The following is a 20455-nucleotide window of genomic DNA, read 5'->3' as shown; positions in this document are numbered from 1 at the left end:
TATCTGAAAGCCATGTTCTTGTTTTAAGTTCTTTTTCTACTTTTTTCTTTTTAAAATCCACATATATTATTGGTACATAATAATGGGGATGAAGAGATATTGACATGCATGTATACAGCAAGTACTGATCAAATTCAGCCACCCTTTTCCACCCTCTCTCTCCGCACCTTCCAAACCTCTAGAAATCACTGCTCTACCATCAGGCTAACAATTTTAGCTTCCACAAGGAGATAGATCATGTACTCATTTAACGTTTTAAAACCTTATACTGTACATGGTATTTTATCATCAGTTCTTCAAAAACAATGTGTTTTATCAATTTTAATCTTAATCTTGGTATATTTTTCTCTAGTTCAATAATTTTAATGTCCTTACCTGATTCCAGTGTCTTATTATATCACATACGAACATAGGCATATATTACACATAAAATCCTTTGCAAATCTATACACACATATGTACATGTACATTTCATACATAAGCACATACATATATACAGGTGATATAATAAAGAAACATATGCTTTCAGGCATAAAACACTCAAATGTAAAAATGTGCAATGTGTAAAAGCATCAAATAACATTTGGAGAAAATTAAGTAAGGATTGTGTTTACCTCTGCAAAATAGAGAGTGAAGTGGAACATACAGGCTACATTATATTGATATGTAGTTATTTGTTATTTTAAGAAAATAACGTTGATGGCAAAATATTATCACTGGCTAATTCAGAAAGTATATGTACATGTTTATTTGTTCTAGATTTGTTCTGTTCTGCCTTTTCAATTTTTCAATAATTCATAGATTGATGTGAACAAATGGGTAGACTAGTTTATAGTCTTGGGGCCTGCCTGTACAATATATACATTTATGCATGTATATTTTCACATACATGTACCCTGCTCCCTCTCAGAACATTGGAGACCAGTTTGGCCAAAGATCTGCTCTACAAAGGAATGCTACAAGCTAAGAAGAGAAAAGTGAGGAACAGTGGTCCATAGACCTTTGTTCCTTTGCCAAATTAGTTAAAGACAATGATAGGGAATTCTATAACATTCTACAAACTGAGCAAGAGAAGGCTGCCGTTGAGTATGCAAAACATCCCTGGACTTAAGAATCAAAGTAAGGTATTAGCAGATGAGAGTTGCTAGGTCTTGGTGAATTAGAAAAAGAGAACATGGAGATGACAGATGATCAGGCAGACACCTGACAGGTGACCGAGTTCTTCCAATCTTCTTCATGTCCTCACCTCACAGCTGCCCAAAATGCACTGGGAAACAAAGACCTGTCACTAAAGGCAAAACATAAGCTGGGAGACTTCAGATTACCTGGTGCCAGCACTGAGAAATGACATTCATTTCCTTTCTGCGTGTGAAAGAGAAAGGTGAATGGAAGAACTATTTTTAGAAAATGCAGAAAGACAGTGTGGCACTTGCATCTTATGGAGAAATGATATTCATGAGACCAGGGCCAGGTGAGCTGCGTACTCCCCTGGGCAAGCTGTAGAGTGGGTGGGTGATTACAGGCAGACTGTCATCTCTGTGTCTCTTGGAGCTTCAATATCCAAAGCTCCTCATTAGTCAAACCCTTAGTCCCATGTGATTTCCAAGCAGCACAATTCCTTAAGGATCCAGGCTCAAGGATGAAGAACTTTGCTTTGGCTGACTGTCTCTCCTGGAGAGGCCAAGTGGATGTCTTCTTCCCTCCCTGTTTATGCTCACATCTGCTTCGAGTACCATGTACACCCAACCCATCTTGCTTCTGTTATTGGATTTTAGTTTTCTTTTTGTATTCAAGGGTAACTCTGTTCTAACAACAATATCAGGAAGACTCATGCCACATTTCAGACAGTAATATACTTTCTTTATATGGCTGGATATAAACATTACCTGCATATGATACTACAATAAATGTATGCTAAGACACACACACATGGAGGCTAATTCTATGGATGCCTCATGGAACACCGATCCCACTCATGCATTTTATATTCAACAGTTAAAAATATATTCAGGGTCATCAAGTGGAAAATGTGGCGGCGGAACACAGTGGCACATGCCTATAATCCCAGCTACACAGTAAGCTGAAGCAAGAGGATTGTGAGTTCAAGACGGTCTCCCCGTCTTAGGGAGATGACAAAAGAAAACACAATAGGCACTGCCTTGCAAGAAGTACAAATTCCTTCTATAGAAATAAAGAATAAAAGGACAAATTTAGCTGTCTAAAAAGACAGTTCACTGTTCTCATTTCACTCACACTTATTAACAGTCTTAAATGAATGGGATGATTTGCTAATTGAGTCACTTTTAACCAAAACAACATAAATGAAGTAATGCTGTGTGAAAATGTAGTATAAAAATACAGAAACAGACATACTGGTTACAGTAAGGAATTTAATTATTATATTCATTTTTTAAATTTTATTATATTTTATTTGTTCTAATTAGTTGTATAGACACTACAATGCATTTCTACATTTTGATTGAACATACATAAATAGAGGGTAATCTCTCATTTTTCTGATTATACATGTTGAAGTTCATTTTTAATAATTCACAATTATGTTTAGGAAATCATATAAACAGATTGCTGAGTTAAATGAAATGCATAATCTGTATTACACATCTTTATTATGCTAAGTATGAAACACAATGATACTAAACTTTATTGTAGCAAAGCATTTTAGTTAAAAAAATACAAAAAAAATACCAAATAATGCACAATATTGAAGTTTGTTCTGCCTCTGTATCATATTCCTGGGTCCTTCAACACTGTTAAAAAGCTGAAATCAGAATCACTAAGGGAAACAAATAAATTAAAATCTACTGGTCATCTGCAAGAGGACAGCAATGATACTGATGTAAAAATAAACAGAAAAGTAAAGATGTACCTGCAGGTCCACCACAGTAGGGTTCATTCCCTTCCATGAGTGAGTGTCACTCTGGTGCTGAATCCCCTGGTGGTCACTGGGTGCCTGGACTGATAAAGAAGATTGATAAGTTGAGCTACATTAAAATGAAAACGTTTGTTCATTAAAAGACATTGATGGCAGGTGTCATATTCCAACATGGTACCTAGAGACAGAAAGATGAGTATATGTTCCTTGGGTGTTGTTTCAAAAGACAAAACACTTTCCAAAAGGTCATTCAGAAAGCATCCTTTCACATGTCATAGTCCAGACAAATCCATAGTCGTGCCCTGGGCAAGGTGAACAAGAAACCATGAGGAGATTAGAGTGAGCATCTAGATGGTTCAGAAACTTGACTGTGCATGAGAAGCACAGAGAGCTCATGGGAGCACAGGTCCCTTGGTCCAGTGCTGAGATGTTGCTTCATACATGTGGGATGTACTCAGGAATGTGCATGTGGAACAAAACCGTGGGTGATGGGAAAGTGGATAGTTTGAGGATTGCCTCCTGAGAAGTGGGAACAGCGTGCAGAACTATGGGGCAAAGAACAAATATCAATAAAATTTAGTATCATTGTATTCCATACTTAGTTCCTCCTTTTATTTTATTAGAAATAAAGAAAACCTTGGAATAAGATGAATTCTTACATGAGAGACTTAAGTCTAGTTATCCAACTTGACTGCTTAAAAAATTACTTATTTTTCATCTTTCAGAAAATGCATGAAACTTTTCTGGATGGAAATACTTGGAATACCTATAAAACTTGATATTTCAGATAAATGAAGCCCTGAAGCTCAAGCTACTATGTTTTTGAGAGAGAGAGAGAGAGAGGCGGGGGGAGAAAGTGAGCAAGCTGTAAGGAGGAGATGAGTCTTTTACTTCCAAAAATTGGAAAACTATTGGAAGAGGTATGTGAGTGTGTTAGTAATAGACTGAAATTGTGTTTATTCTTGTCTTATACTTATCCTGTCTCATAATGGCATCCTTATTACGGTGGCCTTATACAATGAATTAGGATATTACTTGCCAGTCATTGCTGAATTTTTCACTTTCTTCTTGTAAATGACTCTTAAAGAGTGATGGAAGAATTTCTATATGAAACTGTTTATTTGCATTTATTTATGGGATAGTTCTATAATTAATGATTTTAAAACACTTCATGAGTACAAGAGGACTTTTCTTTCATTTATTTTTATGAGAAAGAAATGTGCTCAGTTGTATATAAACTTACCTTGGAACAACTCTCCTTCAGAGAACCCAGTCACCCTTGCCTAGCTTGAATGTACCTATGCAAAAGCTCTCTCTCCCCCTCTCTCTCTCTCTCTCTCTCTCTCTCTCTCTCTCTCTCTCTCTCTCTCTCTCTCTCTCTCTGATTATTCATGCTCCCATTCAGTTCTCTATATTCTCTTCATTTTTGCCAATGCTACTCAGAAGGGATCTCCACCCACAACCCTCAGTTCTTCTCCCACGATTTCCTGAGGTCAGTCCAATGGGGCTTGGGCCTGAATTCTCACCTGCCTGGGTGACCATTGACCTCTCCAATCACCAGTCAGGTCTCTGCTCCTGGATTCTCTTAACTGCACTCCACTGCTTTTTGGAGGGAAAAATTATAAATCCATATTCTAAGCAAGGATTTAACTCAGTTATTTGCTCCTGGGAGAATTTCCCAAAACCTTCATGAGTTGTATGTCCACAGCCATGGTCTAGAAAGTGCTCAGATCTTGAGTCCATACATATTGCTCAAATACAGAAGCCTCACTTCTGCCTGTGGGCTACTCTCCTCTTTGGGCACTGACTCATTACCAGGGAAGAAGAATCAAGTTCTTGATTGAGACCCCTTACCTTTTGCCCATTCCACATGTTGTCTGATTTATTTTGTTCTGAGTGGGATTTGGAAGCCTAAGTCTTATTTTGTAACCCTTCTGATGTCTTCTTATAACTTATCTATTATTCAGGTGTTTAGAAGGTTAATGGGTAGGAGATTGGGAAGAGAGAAATTACAATGTCATCATTTTTAGAAGTTCCTTTAAAATAATATATTTTGAATATTATAGATTAAGGGTTTAATAGAAAGAGTTAACATGGTAAAAATAGTGAATAAATACAAATTATTGCAGTCCTTAATTACCAAAAAAAGTTTTGAGTTGATTACTACCATGAAATGCCTTCTCCAGCTGTCAAATGCTGTTGAGATCTAATCAAACATGCTCAAAATGACATATCTGATACAACTTAAACTTTTGGTGATACTGTGCATGAATTATCACCTCAATTAAAAATTTAGAACTATAGTTCTATTCCACAGTCTCATAAAATGAAGAAAAATGCCCACTGGAAATATTGTGACAGAACTGGAAGAGAGTTCACAAAGTTTAATTATAAAATTATAGTCAATTTTAATATAACAAGAAGGGGTCAATGAAAAAAGGTAGGAATCTTTTTTTTTTTCTGCACTAGAGATTAAACCCAGAGGTGCTTTACCACTGAGACAAACACTCAGCCCTTTTATTTTTTATTTTGACACAGCATCTCCCTAAGTTGCTTAGGTCCTTGCTAAGTTGCTGAGGTTGGCTTTACAATTGTTTTCCTACTGCCTTGGCTTCCTGAGCCACTGGTATTACTGGCATGTGCCAACAAGCTCAGCAATAAGAATATTATATATAGAGAGAGAGAGAAAATAAAATAGTAATCTACAAAAAATATAAAATAAGAATATGTACACATAGTTTCTCACCAAAGTACAAAATTCAGGCAAATCACATATTTTAGTGCTTGGATCCATGGCGTGGGTGTCCTCTCCATGCCAGGGTCCCTTGGTTTGTGTTAGACCAGAACACCCAGCAGGTGGCTGCTTTACCCAGCAGCTCCTGGAACGGGTTTACACAGAGCACCTCTGAAAACACATCTGTCTGAGCAGATTTTTTATATTCTATTTCTATACTCTACAGAGTTGTACTTCAATATCATTTGTTTTCATCCCTTTGTAATACATAATAATTCTTTATTTTAAATGCTTCTTGATCATATATCCATGCGGTTTGTCTCCCAAATGAACTCTAAACTTATATAGCTGTTGAAATATTATGCGATGAAAATTTTCACTGAATATATATATATATATATATATATGTATAAGAAATGATAATCACCAAATCAAAGAGTATGGAAAACAAACAAACATAAAGTTTATGATTCAACAAATATTAATGTACTTATGGAGAGCCATTTTCAAATGTTTACAATTTTATACTATATTAGCTCTTTTTATGCTTGGGCTATAAATACATGTATGCAAGTTTTATTTTCAACCTGAAATTCATTTAGGATTCCTCATATGATGAAATGGATGGAGATAGGTGATTTGGAAGGTGAGTATTTACTAAGGAAGTTCAATGTGATTGTGGGAAAGGTCCATGAAATTGACCAGAGCAGGAGCATTGGAGAGAAATGGGTGATGTACACCTGGACTCATGGGTCAGGAGATCACCACCCTGATTTCCTCTCTTCTACTGATTTGGTCTTTAAGGACATGCACAGCTGGGATCAGAATGACAGTAACAGTTATGGCATAATGAGGAGCTGTGGATACTGGGTCCTGAGGGACACGGAGACTGCAGGTGTCAGCTAGTGAAAGCCTCATTCAGAAGCTCTGGGAATCCAGGAAGCAACAGCTGTGCCTTCTCCCACAGATGGTCCTTCTTGATCCAGAGCCCACTGCCTCTGAGGGTCCTGAGAACACTTTTCTGGTCCTGAGAATGCATTTCTCTATTCAACTTCCAGGTGAGATGCTGCATCATCTCAGTGAAGCCAGCCGACTACCCAAAGCCCCTTCGCTCATGATTTGGACAGTATGGCAGGTGTTTTGCTCTGATTTCTTCCTAGGGAAGTGGTGAGGCACCTGGGGCACACGACAAGGAGAAGCAGGTTCATGACACTGCTCTTGACTTCCCCTTCTTGACACATTCTCTTCACACATTCCCCAACATCCAAGCAGCTCCCATTCTGCTGGGCACCTGCTCTCTCTGGACAGCTGCAGGTCCATTTCCTCTGAAAGAGGAGTGTGATGGCTCCTTAGACCTATTCTGCTAATTACGTACTGCTAATTCTTATGGTGCTGGAGGAGTTTTGGATAACGTCTTAGTTCTCTAGAACTTTCCAAGGAAAGTGCCTCAGACTAGGAGTGTTGATAACAGAAATTCCTTCCACTTGGTTCTGTAGGCTGGAGGGGGTGTGATGGGTGCGTCCAGTCTGTTTCATCCCCCTGAGGCCTCTCTCCTCACCTGGCAGATGGCCCTCATCTCCCAGGGTGTTTATGTGGTCCTTCCTCTGTGGGCATCTGTGCCTTAATCGGCTCTTATCCTGGGACACAAGTCATGTTGGAATAGGTCTCACTCTCATGACCACCTGCTAAACAAAGTCAAGGAATCATCTCCATATAGAGTCAGGTTCTGTGGTTTTGGAATACAAGATGTTTCTGAATGAATTCAGAGACTCCAGGACAGCCCACAGCATGCATTCCTACTAACTTGTTCAAAAAGCTGCAGAGATTGTGTAGATAAAGACAGCAGCACATGACCACCTACTTCTCTCCGCAGGAGCATGACATAGTGACACCTTGTGGTCTCAGGTCTTTTTAAATGAAGCAGTAGATGGAGACGCACAAAGAGTGCAGCCCCTTGTTTCCCCTCCATTCCTCTCCTTCCCTGACCAGAAAATTATAAAAATAATATATTTTGAAAATTGTAGATTAAGGAAGTTTAAATTGAGAGCTAACATATGGTAAAAAGAGTGAATAAGCACAAAATATTGAAATCCTTAATTACCAAAGTTTTGAATTGTTATTATCACTGAGCACCTACTCCTGCTATTACTTGAGGGTTGAATACTAATTAAACCTCCTGGAATTGACATATCTGATAATACTTAAGCTTTTTTCTGATACTATGAATGAAATAACACTTCAATTAAATATATAGAACTATAACTCCATTCCACAGTCTCCTAACATGAAGATAAAGGTCCACTGAAAATATTATGACAGAATTGTAAGAGAGTTTACAAAGTATAATTATGAATTTATAGCAAATTTTAAATTAATGAGAAGTGGTAATGAAAATAAATAAGAATCTTTTTTCACGTGGGAAACTGGAGATAGAACCCAAGGGTGCTTTACCACAAAGACACATCCCCAGAATTTTTTGTTTTTTATTTTGAGACCGGATCTCCCCAAGTCCTCGTTAAGATTCTGAGGCTGGCTGTGAGCTTGTGACCTTCTGCCTCATGTGCCTGAGCCACTCAGATTACCAGCATGCATCACCAAGCTCAGTGATCAGAATCTATTTGCAAAATACAAAGAATAAAGCTTAAGATTCAACAAATGTTACTACACTTATGGAGATCCATCTTTGAATGTTTGCAATTTTATGATCTATTAACTCTATTTATGATTCTGTTGAGTATATCTACATGTATGCAAGCTTTATTTTCACACGTGAAATTCATTTAGGATTCCTCATTTGATGAAATGGATGGAGATAGGTGAATTGGAAGGTGAGTACTTACTAAGGAAGTTCAATGTGATTGTGGGAAAGGTCCATGAAATTGACCAGAGCAGGAGCATTGGAGAGAAATGGGTGATGTACACCTGGACTCATGGGTCAGGAGATCACCATGGGTCAGGAGATCCTCACCATAATGAGGAGCTGTGGATACTGAGTCCTGAGGGACACGGAGACTGCAGGTGTCAGCTAGTGAAAGCCTCATTCAGAAGCTCTGGGAATCCAGGAAGCAACAGCTGTGCCTTCTCCCAGAGATGGTCCTTCTTGATCCAGAGCCCCCTTCCTCTGAGGGTCCTGAGAACACTTTTCTCGTCCTGAGAATGCATTTCTCTATTCAATTTCCAGGTGAGATGCTGCATCACTTCAGTGAAGCCAGTCAGACCACCCAAAGCCCCTTAGTTCATGATGTGGACAGGATGGCATGTATTTTGCTCTGGTTCTTTCCTAGGAAAGTGGTAAGGCACCTGGGGCACATGACAAGGAAAAGCAGGTTCATGAGACTGCTCTTGACGTCCCCTTCTTGACACATTCTCTTCACACATTCCCCAACATCCAAGTAGCTCCCATTCCGCTGGGCACCTCTTCTCTCTGGGCATCTGCATGTCCATTTCCTCCTAAAGAGAAGTATGATGGCTCCTTAGAACTATTCTGCTAATAACATACTGATAACTCTTTTGGGGCAGGAGGAGGAGCTTTGGAAAGCATCTTAGTTCTCTAGAACTTTCCAAGGAAAGTGGCTCAGACTACAAGTGTTAATAACAGAAATTCCTTCCCCCTGGTTCTGGAGGCTAGAGGTAGAATGTTGGGTGCGTCCAGTGTGTTTCACCCCCTGAGGCCTCCATCCTCCACTGACGGATGGCCCTCATCTCCCAGGGTGTTTATGTGGTCCTTCCTCTGTGGGCATCTGTGCCATAATAGACTTATCCTGGGACAGAAGTCATGTTGGAATGGGTCTCACTCTCATGACCACCTGCTAAACAAATTCAAGGAACCTCCATATAGAGTCAAGTTCTGTGGTTTTGTAATCCAAGACTTTCCTGAATGAATTCTGAGACTCCAGGGCAGCCCATAGCATGTTTCCTCACTCATTCCCTTGGCCACTTCCTGATTCATCATTCCACAGTGAGACCTGCCCTGTCTGACCATCTGGGGATCTGAGGTCTCTGGGGAAGAAGGTGAAGGTGCCAGCAGGTTCCTAATGGTTTCCCTCTTTAGACTAGTAACTCTTTTAAGAAGGAGATGCAGAGATTGTGGCGATAAGGACAGCAGCACATGACCACCTACTCTGCTCCCCAGGAACATGATATATTGACTACTTGTGGTTTCTGGTTTTTTTTTTTTTTTTAAATGAAGCAGTAGATGGAGAAGCATATAGAGTGCAGAATCTTGGTTTCTCCTCCATTCCTCTCCTTCCCTGCCCACGGTCTGCACCTTGATAGTTACAGTCCCACCCTGGTCTCTGGTATGTGTGGTCACATGTGAAAGGCAGTAACCTTGCTATGCATTAGTTATGGAATGAAGAACTACTGGGGAATGAGAGTGAATGAGACTGAACCGATGATGTTCTCTGTGTGTACAAATGTGGCCTAATGACTCCCAGTGTTGTGTGTACTTACAGTGAACCAGAAAAACTAAAGAAAGATAAAACAAGAAAAACTGAATGTATTGAAGAACAGTAAATCGCTCAGAATTACAATATATGTGAGTTTAAGTAGTGAATGATACCTGAACTGGACAATTTCAGCCACTGTATGAATCTCACCGTGAGCTCAGTGTAAGTGACACAGAGGAAATCAGATATTTTCTCATTGTTAAGTCAGCACTACTCATACACTATTTATCAGTACTCTCACCTTTTCATGTTTATATGGTGCACTTTTATTTTCTCAGAGTGCATATTAAACAGCAATATTTTTTCAAACCAGAAAAGAAAATGGGAAACCAATAGTCTTCTACTGACATAGTAGAATACTGTGGTAGTTATGTATTCATAATTCTTCTAATTCATGTGCTTAACTTGGGTATTATTTAATTCCTTCTCATTGTTACATATGCTCTATATCCAGGTCAAAGAAATATCGGTGTGATTGATGCTTATTTTGTTCCTTAATTTTCGATGTAACCAATTTTTGCAGACTTAATTTCAGTCCTTCCTGAAATTTGCATTTGTTAAACTAGAGATGTCTCTCTCCTCACTCAAACGCTCCAACATATCACTCGTTCTGAGGGGTCCAAAATGTATTTTTCCTTATATGAAGCAGATACACATGTGAGTGCAACCATACACACAAATAGCACAGGAAAGGTCAGTAGGAGAAACTCCCCTGGTCACCTCTGTGTTGGCTACTTTTTCTGTATTCTGTTCATATTATTTAAAATTTACAAGAAGTTTTTCCCCTAAATTTATTGAGATATGACTATAAAAATATCATATGTGCATGTTTAAGGTAACATTGTGATGCTTGGAGAAGTGTCCTTTCTGAAAGATTACCACGCTGCAGCTAATGAACACATCCATCAGAGCTCCCATTATAAAAAATAAAGAGGACAAACAGTCTTGACACCCAGTTAAGATCACTCCATCACTAAAGGTAAGGCAGGAGCCTGGATTAAATTCAGATATACCAGTCTATAGTGTGTGTGTGTGTGTGTGTGTGTGTGTGTGTGGTCCAGATGATCAATCCCAGGGCAATAAACCTGTTAGGCAAGTGTTTTCTCATGACCTACGTCCTCAGCACTTTCTATCTTCTCTACTGATGCAGGCTGTTGCTGAGTTGCCCAGGCTGACCTTGACCTTGCTATCATTGGCTAGTGCCACCAGACTGGCTGCAAGTCTAATATTACACCAAATGCTAAGTGTTGACTTGACAGCTCCTCATGAGAGGGGCCACTGCTGTCAAGGGACATTCCTGATGGGAAGCCTGGTGATCTAAGCCTGTGCTACCTGGGGTTTGTCATCCAAAGATAAAACATAGTTTTGGCTTCTTTCTATTCTTATATGCATGTGCCTTTGCTTCTGTCTCTTGTGTAGCTGTTCTGCTGTTTGCTCATTTATTTAATTTAATGATATGCTGCCCATCATGCTACTGGAAGGAGTTTCCTCAGGACATGATGGAGCATGTCATCCACACACTTAACTGTTAGGGCCAAGGGCTTCAGTCTCCAGGGAGAGTCTTATGAACTTCAAGTTCAAAGTCAGTATGTTCTCACCCTTTCTCATGACCATCTGGACGGGTGCCCTTCACCTGCTACAGTTAATCTAATGGGTAAAAGTGGACACACCTTGAAAGTAGGGGACAACTTGGAGCTTTGTTTAGGAAGAAACTATTCTAGTGACATCATGAAATTGTGAAAACTGAAAGGTGATTTAGAAAGTGTACTCTGTGCTCTGCTCAGGCCTTAACAGGGACTGATCTTGAGAGCCAACTCAGCAATCAGACACACTGACTAATCCAAGTTTTCCCAACACTAACCCTGTGTCATGACCACAACACATCCTCCTGGGTCTGTGGGCCTGACAGGGCCATGATCTACCTCATCCCTAATACAGAAAGCCCTTCGGATGATTATGAGGCACACCAAATTTGGAGACCATGGTTTAGAAAAGAGTGCATTCCATTTTTGTTTTAGCTTCAAGATATAGAAAATTTCTGAAGGAAACCCAATGTCATATGCTTTGTTACACTCTCATCAATTAGGAATGTGTGGAGAAGCCTTGGTTCCCAGCAAAGGAAGTAGGAGGTAGTGAACACTTTGAAGAAGTAGAAAATGTCTGTAAAAAATACATTTTAATATCGTTTAAGTACACGGTATATGTAACAAATGGATTGTTTTAAAGCACTGATTCTCAATGCTTAGAGATAACAAACTGATTTATATTTTTTGTTAAAATATAGATTTTTTGTTAAAATATAAGTTTTTGTTAAAATACACATTTTTGTTAAAACATATATTTCCTAAACCCCATAGCTTGTCCTAAGTCCGTTGGGATATGAAAGTTTTCCTTAGTATCAAAGGGTGATATAACTCCTGATCCTCATCTGGAAGGCATTCATTTAATTTTTAACCCATGTTTTCAGCAACTTGGAGAGCACAAACCATGCAGATCTTTCAGAATTCCTCCTTCGGGGACTGAGAGAAGCCAGCCCTGCAGCCCCTCGTCTTCAGCCTCTTCCTGTCCATGTACCTGGTCACCATCCTGGGAAACCTGCTCATCATCCTGGCCATCAGCAATGACACCCATTTCCACACCCCCATGTATTTCTTCCTCTGCAGCCTGTCCTTTAATGACATCTGTTTAAGCACAAGCATAATCCCTAAGATGCTGGTGAACATCCAAGTTCAGGATCATAGCATCACATGCTCAGGCTGCATCACCCAAAGTGGCTTGGTCATAGTGTTTGGATACTTGGAAAATTTTCTGCTTGCAGTGATGGCCTATGACTGCTATGTAGCCATCTGTCACCCCCTGAGGTACACAGTCATCATGAACCCCTGCCTCTGTGTCCTGCTGGTTATGGTTTCATTGTCCATTAGCATTGTGGTCGGCCTGCTGCACAGTATGATGGTGCTGAGGCTGTCCTTCTGCAGAGTCCTGGAGATTCCCCCACTTCTTCTGTGAACTTTCTCAGTTCATCAAGCTCACCTGCTCTGATACCCTCTTTGTAAACATTCTGGTGTACATTTCATCTTGCATGTTTGGTGGTGTTTCCATCTCTGGGATCATTTTCTCCTATGTTCACATTGTGTCCTCTGTCTTGGGAATGCCCTCATCAGAAGGAAAGCATAAAGGCTTTTCCACCTCTGGGTCTCACCTGTCTGTCATCTCCTTTTTCTATGGTAGAGGTTTTGGCGTGTACATTAGCTCTGAAGTGACTGACACCCCCAGGAAGACTGTTGTGACTACAGTGATGTACACTGTGGTTCCTCAGATGCTGAACCCCTTTATCTACAGCCTGAGGAACAGGGACATGAAGGAGGCCTTGAGGAAGTTCCACGGTGGGATAGCATTTCTTGTTCGATTTTTCCTTTTGTGATCTTGGGTTCAGTGACAGGCTCATGGTGAGTCAAAGTGCCTCCTTCAGTCCCAACGTTCTTCTAAAGGGAGGAGGTAGAGTTATAATCACATAGATTTCAGAGTTGGCTTTAAAGATAACTTTTTTTGTCTAGCTCTATGATAATTGACATGTGACTCGAAGTCTCTAAACACAGTTTCTTTGCTCTGGATTCCTAGAAGCAGAGCCTGAAGGAAAATATTAGAAATTAGAAACTTTAGCAAGTCTCATTAAAATAAATCTTAGAAAGACGAGTTTGCAGATGTGCAAAGACTCAGAAAATATTTAATTAATGCCCTGGCAATAAGTAGAAGATCCCTTCTCCCTGGTCATCCAGTTACGAGAATACGACAGATAAGTGCATTTCTCTTTGGACCTCTAACGTGGGTTTGGTTTTTGTATAGTTCCAGAGATAAGTTACACAAAGAATCCTTTGTCAAAGTTCACAGAATCCATCAAGTTGAGTAAAAGCATGGGGATTCTCATTTAGTGATATTGTATGGATGAGTCTCAGAAGGAGAGTTGTGGAAGTTGTCTAAGGTGAGAAAACATTTCCTCAAAGTCCAGTTCTCATCTGGAAAGTAGCTTCAGCTTGATCCCATGGTTGGGTCATCCTGCGTTTCATCTCATAGGTAGAACTACTGGGAGGCCAAGAAACTTACTTTTCATGTCTGATGGAGTGATTGCTGACATGATTCCTGGCAAACTGTGTATTAATGAGGTCTCAACAGCATCCCCTTTGCTCAATTTCATTATTTAAGAAATCCACATAGTTATATTATCTCAGTGGTTGAGATCGTTGTACAGTATTGGAAGTCTATTATTGATGATGTTGTTAGTTCTCAAACATGAGCTGTAATTCTAACATCATTAGAGAGTCAAGAGATTTATTATTCATTACAAAGATTCTGACATCATTACCCTACGTACATGTATGATTACATGAATGGTATGAATCTACGTCATAAAAAACAATAGAAACTAAATGAAGTACCCCATTTGTGTACTATGAATCAAAATTCAGTCTATAAAAATTTTTTTTAAAAGTATACATAATATTAAAAATTATAAAGAAATTTTTAAAAGATTCTGAAAGAAGGAATGTATAGATTGGGGATTAAGTCTTTATTTTGTCCTACATGATATGACCTCTTCCAAGAACTGATTTTCCTTATACACACCAGGTGGTTGCAGAAGATGTCAATGTTGTGTCTAGACATGATGTCACAAACAGAAAGTCGAATGTCCTTCCCTTTGTCCATTGACCTATCTATGGAGTCACATGTAATGTCACTGTCATGATTTGAATGCTGGCCCTCAATGTATTAATTTCATAGCCTAATTTTCCTCATTTATGAAACACATGCTAAGTGATTTTATCTTTGTCTATTCAGTGCCCTTTAAGGACACATTTGTTGAAGGTTTGATCCCTAGAACAGCAATGTTGTGAGGTGGAACTTTTAGGAAATGGTTGGGTACTGAGTGACCTGACTTCATCAGTGGATTAATCTACACATAGCTGACTAAATTTCACAGAGGTGCTGGAAACTGTAGGCAGAAGGCACAAGTCGAAGGAAGTAAGTCATGGAGAGCATGGCCTTTGGAAATATATCTTATCCCCATCCTCTTCCGTTCTCACTAAAGACTGTGCTTGTGAGTTTTCACATTCAAATGATGACTCTGTTGGGAAATTTGGACCAGAAACCACATATGTTGCATTCTGGCAAACAACTTGTCAATATTTGGTTCATGTCCTGAGATTTTGTGTGAAGTTGAATTTAAAGTCAATGGAATAAGTAATCTGGTGGCAGAAATATCAAGGCAGCGCTGCATTTAAGCATCAGGATGTGTATTGATGGCAGTTTTAAGCTAGGTTTACAGTGAGCATCAGGAGAAAGAAGAGCAGAAATATTTCAGAAAATATTTTCAGTCTAGCCAGAAAAGTATGTGCAATATTGGAGTCAAGGAAGGTGTGGCTTCTGAAGGGAGTAGTGCCACTAAGGAGAAGCTAAGTACTTTGCTCTGGCACAACTGGAAGGATGACTTCAAGTCATCATAGGAATTGACCAAATCCCACCCTTCTTAGGTTCAAGGATGTGAAAGTGTAAGCTAATTTGAATGACTTTGCTTTGAAAAATGAGCATAGGGATTCTCTAATGGCATATGGAACCAAGAAGTTTTTTTCTCAGAATTCGCCATGCTCAGCTGTCCAGGCACTGAGTCTTTTGTGGCTATGTATTCCTGAAACCATGAGGCAAAACAAATCATTTCTCCTTTAAGTTGTTCTGGTCAATCATTTGGTCACAGTGATGAAAAAAAATCTGACTAACACAGGGTGAATATTATCCATTTTGAAATAAGATTTTTCCAAATTAACATATTTTGGATTATCTCATGGGCCTACATTCAATTTCACATTTTGTATGTGATAGAGAGAAAAATTGGATTAATGCTGGTAGTTTTGATTATATTATACATATTTATCTAAATTTTATTTCGTAGAATTCTAAGCCATTGTTATCACTCCATTATATATGTCTGCATAATTTATTTCATCAGTTACCTACATTTTGACATCAATAATTTTTCAAGTTCGTAAGTGATTTCTGAGTCATTGTTGTTATTTTCTTCTTTGGACTTACAAGAGTCTGTGTTTTGGGGTTTAGCAACCAGTCACTTATTGTCTGTTATCTCTATCTTTGTGGTCGCTAACAAAATGGGCAATCTTTCTCATATTGGAATCATTTGGATAGCTATTCTTTTACCTTTCTGCATTAAACACACTAAATAATTTTTTATATCTCTTGATAGAATTGAAGGATTGTTGAATAACTGAGAAGGAACCATTGACTTCAAGAGTATAACTTTCCTCATAAAAGTTTGAGAGTCAAGGCATTTGTCATATTCAAGTCCTTTTCCTCCACCTTGGATTGTGAAAATCTTGCATAACAATGACATCACTTTCATCAAGTCGGAGTTCTCTGCTGAGCCATTTGTATTGAATAAATATTTTATTTCCCTCAAATCTAGCAACTATTGGCATGTGCATGCATCTCTGTAAATGTTCTCTTTCCCTCTTTGCAATCTTTCATGATTTCTTAGTCCTGTACATGACAAGCAGCCTGGTCACTGGTGTTCAGAGACTGTGTCGTTATCCTAGGATTCAGTTTAGTACATATGTTTTAATCAGATTTTTTGCTGCTGTGAAAAAAAGACTCAACAAGAACAATTTTAAGGAGGAAAAGTTTTATTTGGGGGCTTTTGGTTTCAGAGGTCTCAGTTCATAGATGGCTGACTCTACTGCTATGGGCCCTGGCTGAATTAAACAGTCACTAAAGAAGAACATGATAGATGAAGCAGCTTAGGACATCACACCAGGTAGCAGAGAGTCATTCCTCCCTCAACACAGATAAAATAAATAATCCTAAGCTATGCCCCTAATGACCTGCCTCCTCCAGTCACACGCTAGCTGAAAATATTGTGTATATGGAATCATCTTAAAAGCCCATCAACACAGAAATGAATGAAGAAAATGAGGTATATATACAAAGAGGAATATCATCTATCAAAAGCATGAAATCCTGTCATTGGCATCAATACAGGTAAACTCAAGTGATACTGATTTAAATAAGTCAAGCATAGAAAGATGAATTGATCGGTGCCAAATGGATATGAGAATCAAAACTTTGTTAACTCAGAAATTGGTACAAATATAAGTCATCTGAAAATAAGTGAACAAATTTCCAAAAAGGACTTCCATATGTGCACTTGAGAACCAATCTCCTTCAAAGGTACTTAGTCCTCATTACCTAGAGAGAACAAAATACTTTCTTTCTTACAGAAACAGATTTACTGAACCTATTTCAGGCCAATCATTATGTCATGTCAGTATTTTGTTTTGGTAATCAGGATAAATTTACTTCATATGTGAGTTTTCCTATGGTTGATGGAATCTTTGAACATTTTTTTTAAAATAATCACTTTGATATATTTCTATATATTACCTGTTATTTATCCTTTTTGAAGAAAATATGGTTAAGATGATAAAACCCTCACAATGCCATCTTGGTTAAAATCTAATCTACTCAAATGTGCTGAGTCAATGGACAAATTGGCATAGTATTACACCTTTTTGTACAGAGAATTTAAGCCAGGGCTGCTTTAATACTGATCAGACATTATTGCCTCATGTACATGTATGACTGCATAACCAATATGATCCTGCAATATGTATAATCAGAAAAATGAGGGATTACACTCCATTTATTTATGGTCTATCAAGATGTATAAATCCATTCCACTGTCATGTACAAATAATTTGAACAAGCAATATTTAAAAACTAAAAACCAAGATGAAGGACCATAATTTCAAACCACGGAGCCCATTGGAAACAAAGCTATGGAAACCCTGTGACAATATTGAAAAAAGTATTCACAAAGTTTTAACCAGGTAGTGACAATCCTGTGTATTTGTTTTTTGCCATCATCATTGACCACATAAAGGGATGAAAAACTGTGCAAATATAAAAAGTAAAAATTATGGTTCAATAAACATCAGTGATACATTGGGAAAGATACCATTGGATATTTGTATTTTTACATCAGCTTGGTTGATAATTAGATAAATTGCAAAATTATACCCACATATGTAGAATGTATTTTGCTACTCTACATAAAAATAAGTGTACTTGATATGAGTGATTGTATGGATTCATTTATAACTTAAAATCAATACTGAAATTTATTAGAGAAGTTTTATTTGCCAGGTACAAGAAATGGAGATGAGCAGGAACAAATGAGAGAGTTAAAGGTGTAGATTTGACCTCAGGGATCAGGAATCCATCCCACCTGAACCTTCACTGCTACAGAGTTGGTCTTCAAGGATATGCACTCCTGGGGTCACCATGAGAGTAAAGTAACTGATCTAATGAGGAGCTTTGGAATTTGAGCCCCCAGGGAAATTGAGGTGATAGGAGTCAGCCTGTGACCTCCTCATTCAGGCACCCTGCCCCAGCCAGGAAGAAACACCCGAGCTTCCTCCCAGAGATGACTCTTCCTGAACAGGTGCATCTTCACTCAACTGTTCTCTCTGCACTTCTTGAGACAGATCATCCATCTCCAATGTCCCCGATGAGGAGCATCATTTCCCTGGAAGCCAACCATGAACTTGAGTCCCTTAAGTAATGCTTGGGAAATCAGACTAAGTGTATCCGCAGAGATTCTACCTGTGAAGCAGCAAGGATGGTAAGAAACAAAGGAGGGAGAAACATGATGAGGGTCAGTCCATCACACGCTCCTGGTCCCTGTGTCATCCTCTGCACACATATATTTGCTCTGGTGCTCTCCAGATCTCAGACTGCTGGTCTCATTCTGTATGAGACAGTGTCCATTTCCTTCTGAGTGGAAATCATCCATTTCTCAAACATGATGATTGCTACAAAGCACACTTGAACTCTGTAGAGTGGTTGGGGAGGCGGTCTGTAAGTACATTAATTGCTAGGACTATCATAACCAGGCAACAGAATCTTGGTCCTTTAGCAATCAAATTTTAAATACTCCCAGTTCTGGAGTTCAAAATATGAAGATCAAGGGGTCCACAGGTTTGTTTTCTAACTTGTCTCCAAATGATGGTGTTACTGCTTGTCACACATGCTATTATAGATACACACCATTTTTTGCTTCAGATTCTTAACTGACATGAGAGCTAGGAACCAAACAGTCATTTCAGAATTCCTCCTCCGGGGACTGACAGAGGACCCAGCACTGCAGCCCCTCATATTCAGCCTCTTCCTGTCCATGTACCTGGTCACCATCATGGGGAACCTGCTCATCATCCTTGCCGTCAGCTCTGACCCCCACCTCCACACCCCCATGTACTTCTTCCTCTGTAACCTGTCTGTTAATGACATCTGCTTAAGCACAAGCACAGTCCCCAAGATGCTGGTGAACATCCTGAGACAGGATCAGAGCATCACCTACACTGGATGCCTCTCCCAGGTCTGCTTTTTCATAGTTTTTGTTGGCATGGAAAATTGTCTCATTGCAGTGATGGCCTATGACCGCTATGTGGCCATTTGTCACCCCCTGAGATACACAGTCATCATGAACCCTCGTCTCTGTGCATTCCTAGTTCTATTCTCCCTGATCCTCAGCTCTGTGGATGCCCTCCTCCACACTGTGATGCTGCTGCACCTGTCCTTCTGCACAGACCTTGAGATCCCCCACTTCTTCTGTGAACTTGCTCAGGTCCTGAAGCTGGCCTGTTCTGATACCTTCATGAATAACCTGCTGGTGTATTTCATGGCTGCTCTATTTGCTGGTGTTCCTCTCTCTGGAATCATTTTCTCTTACATTCATATTGTGTCCTCTGTCTTTAGAATGCCCTCATCAGGAGGGAAGCATAAAGCCTTCTCCACCTGTGGGTCTCACTTATCTGTGGTCTCCTTGTTCTACGGGACAGGTTTGGGGGTGTACATTAGTTCTGCAGTGACTGACTCTTCCAGGGATTCCGCAGTGGCTTCAGTGATGTACTCTGTGGTTCCTCAGATGCTGAACCCCTTTATCTACAGCCTGAGGAACAGGGACATGAAGGCCACTGTCAGGATGCTCATGGGTAGGACAGCCTCTGTTCTGTGATGTTTCCTTTGGACTTGTGTTTCTAGAGTGAGACAGAGGGACAGGGTTCCTGGTTAGCCAGAATGCCAGCACTTTCTGTCACTGCATTCTGCTAGTTGATGAGATAATGTAATGACCAGGTGCCTTGTAACTCCACTGTAACTTCCCAATCCTTATGGCAAACTCTGAGAGGTTTGACAGTCTTTGCTTGTCCAGAGTCAGAGCCTAATGCAGAGATCCTATTGTTAGCAACACACAGGAAAGGTATCTCAACAAAGCAGAGGGAAGGGGAAGAGGGTGAGGTTGATCAACAGGTGCTACAT

The 20455-nt window shown here is 39.5% G+C and overlaps 1 protein-coding gene across 1 annotated transcript; it reads left to right on the top strand.

The window, feature by feature from the left end:
• Nucleotides 1-19214: 19214 nt before the first annotated feature.
• On the top strand, nt 19215-20153 carry LOC306646133 (olfactory receptor 7G2-like; the record flags this gene model as incomplete). Its single annotated transcript, XM_079114592.1, has 1 exon — nt 19215-20153. The coding sequence occupies one exon, from the start codon at nt 19215-19217 to the stop codon at nt 20151-20153; it is 939 nt and encodes a 312-aa protein (XP_078970718.1).
• Nucleotides 20154-20455: the final 302 nt, after the last annotated feature.

Source organism: Sciurus vulgaris (genome assembly GCF_902686455.1).
Source record: "Sciurus vulgaris genome assembly, chromosome: 16".
Lineage (NCBI taxonomy): Eukaryota > Metazoa > Chordata > Mammalia > Rodentia > Sciuridae > Sciurus > Sciurus vulgaris.
This window is presented reverse-complemented; position numbering and strand designations above follow the sequence as displayed.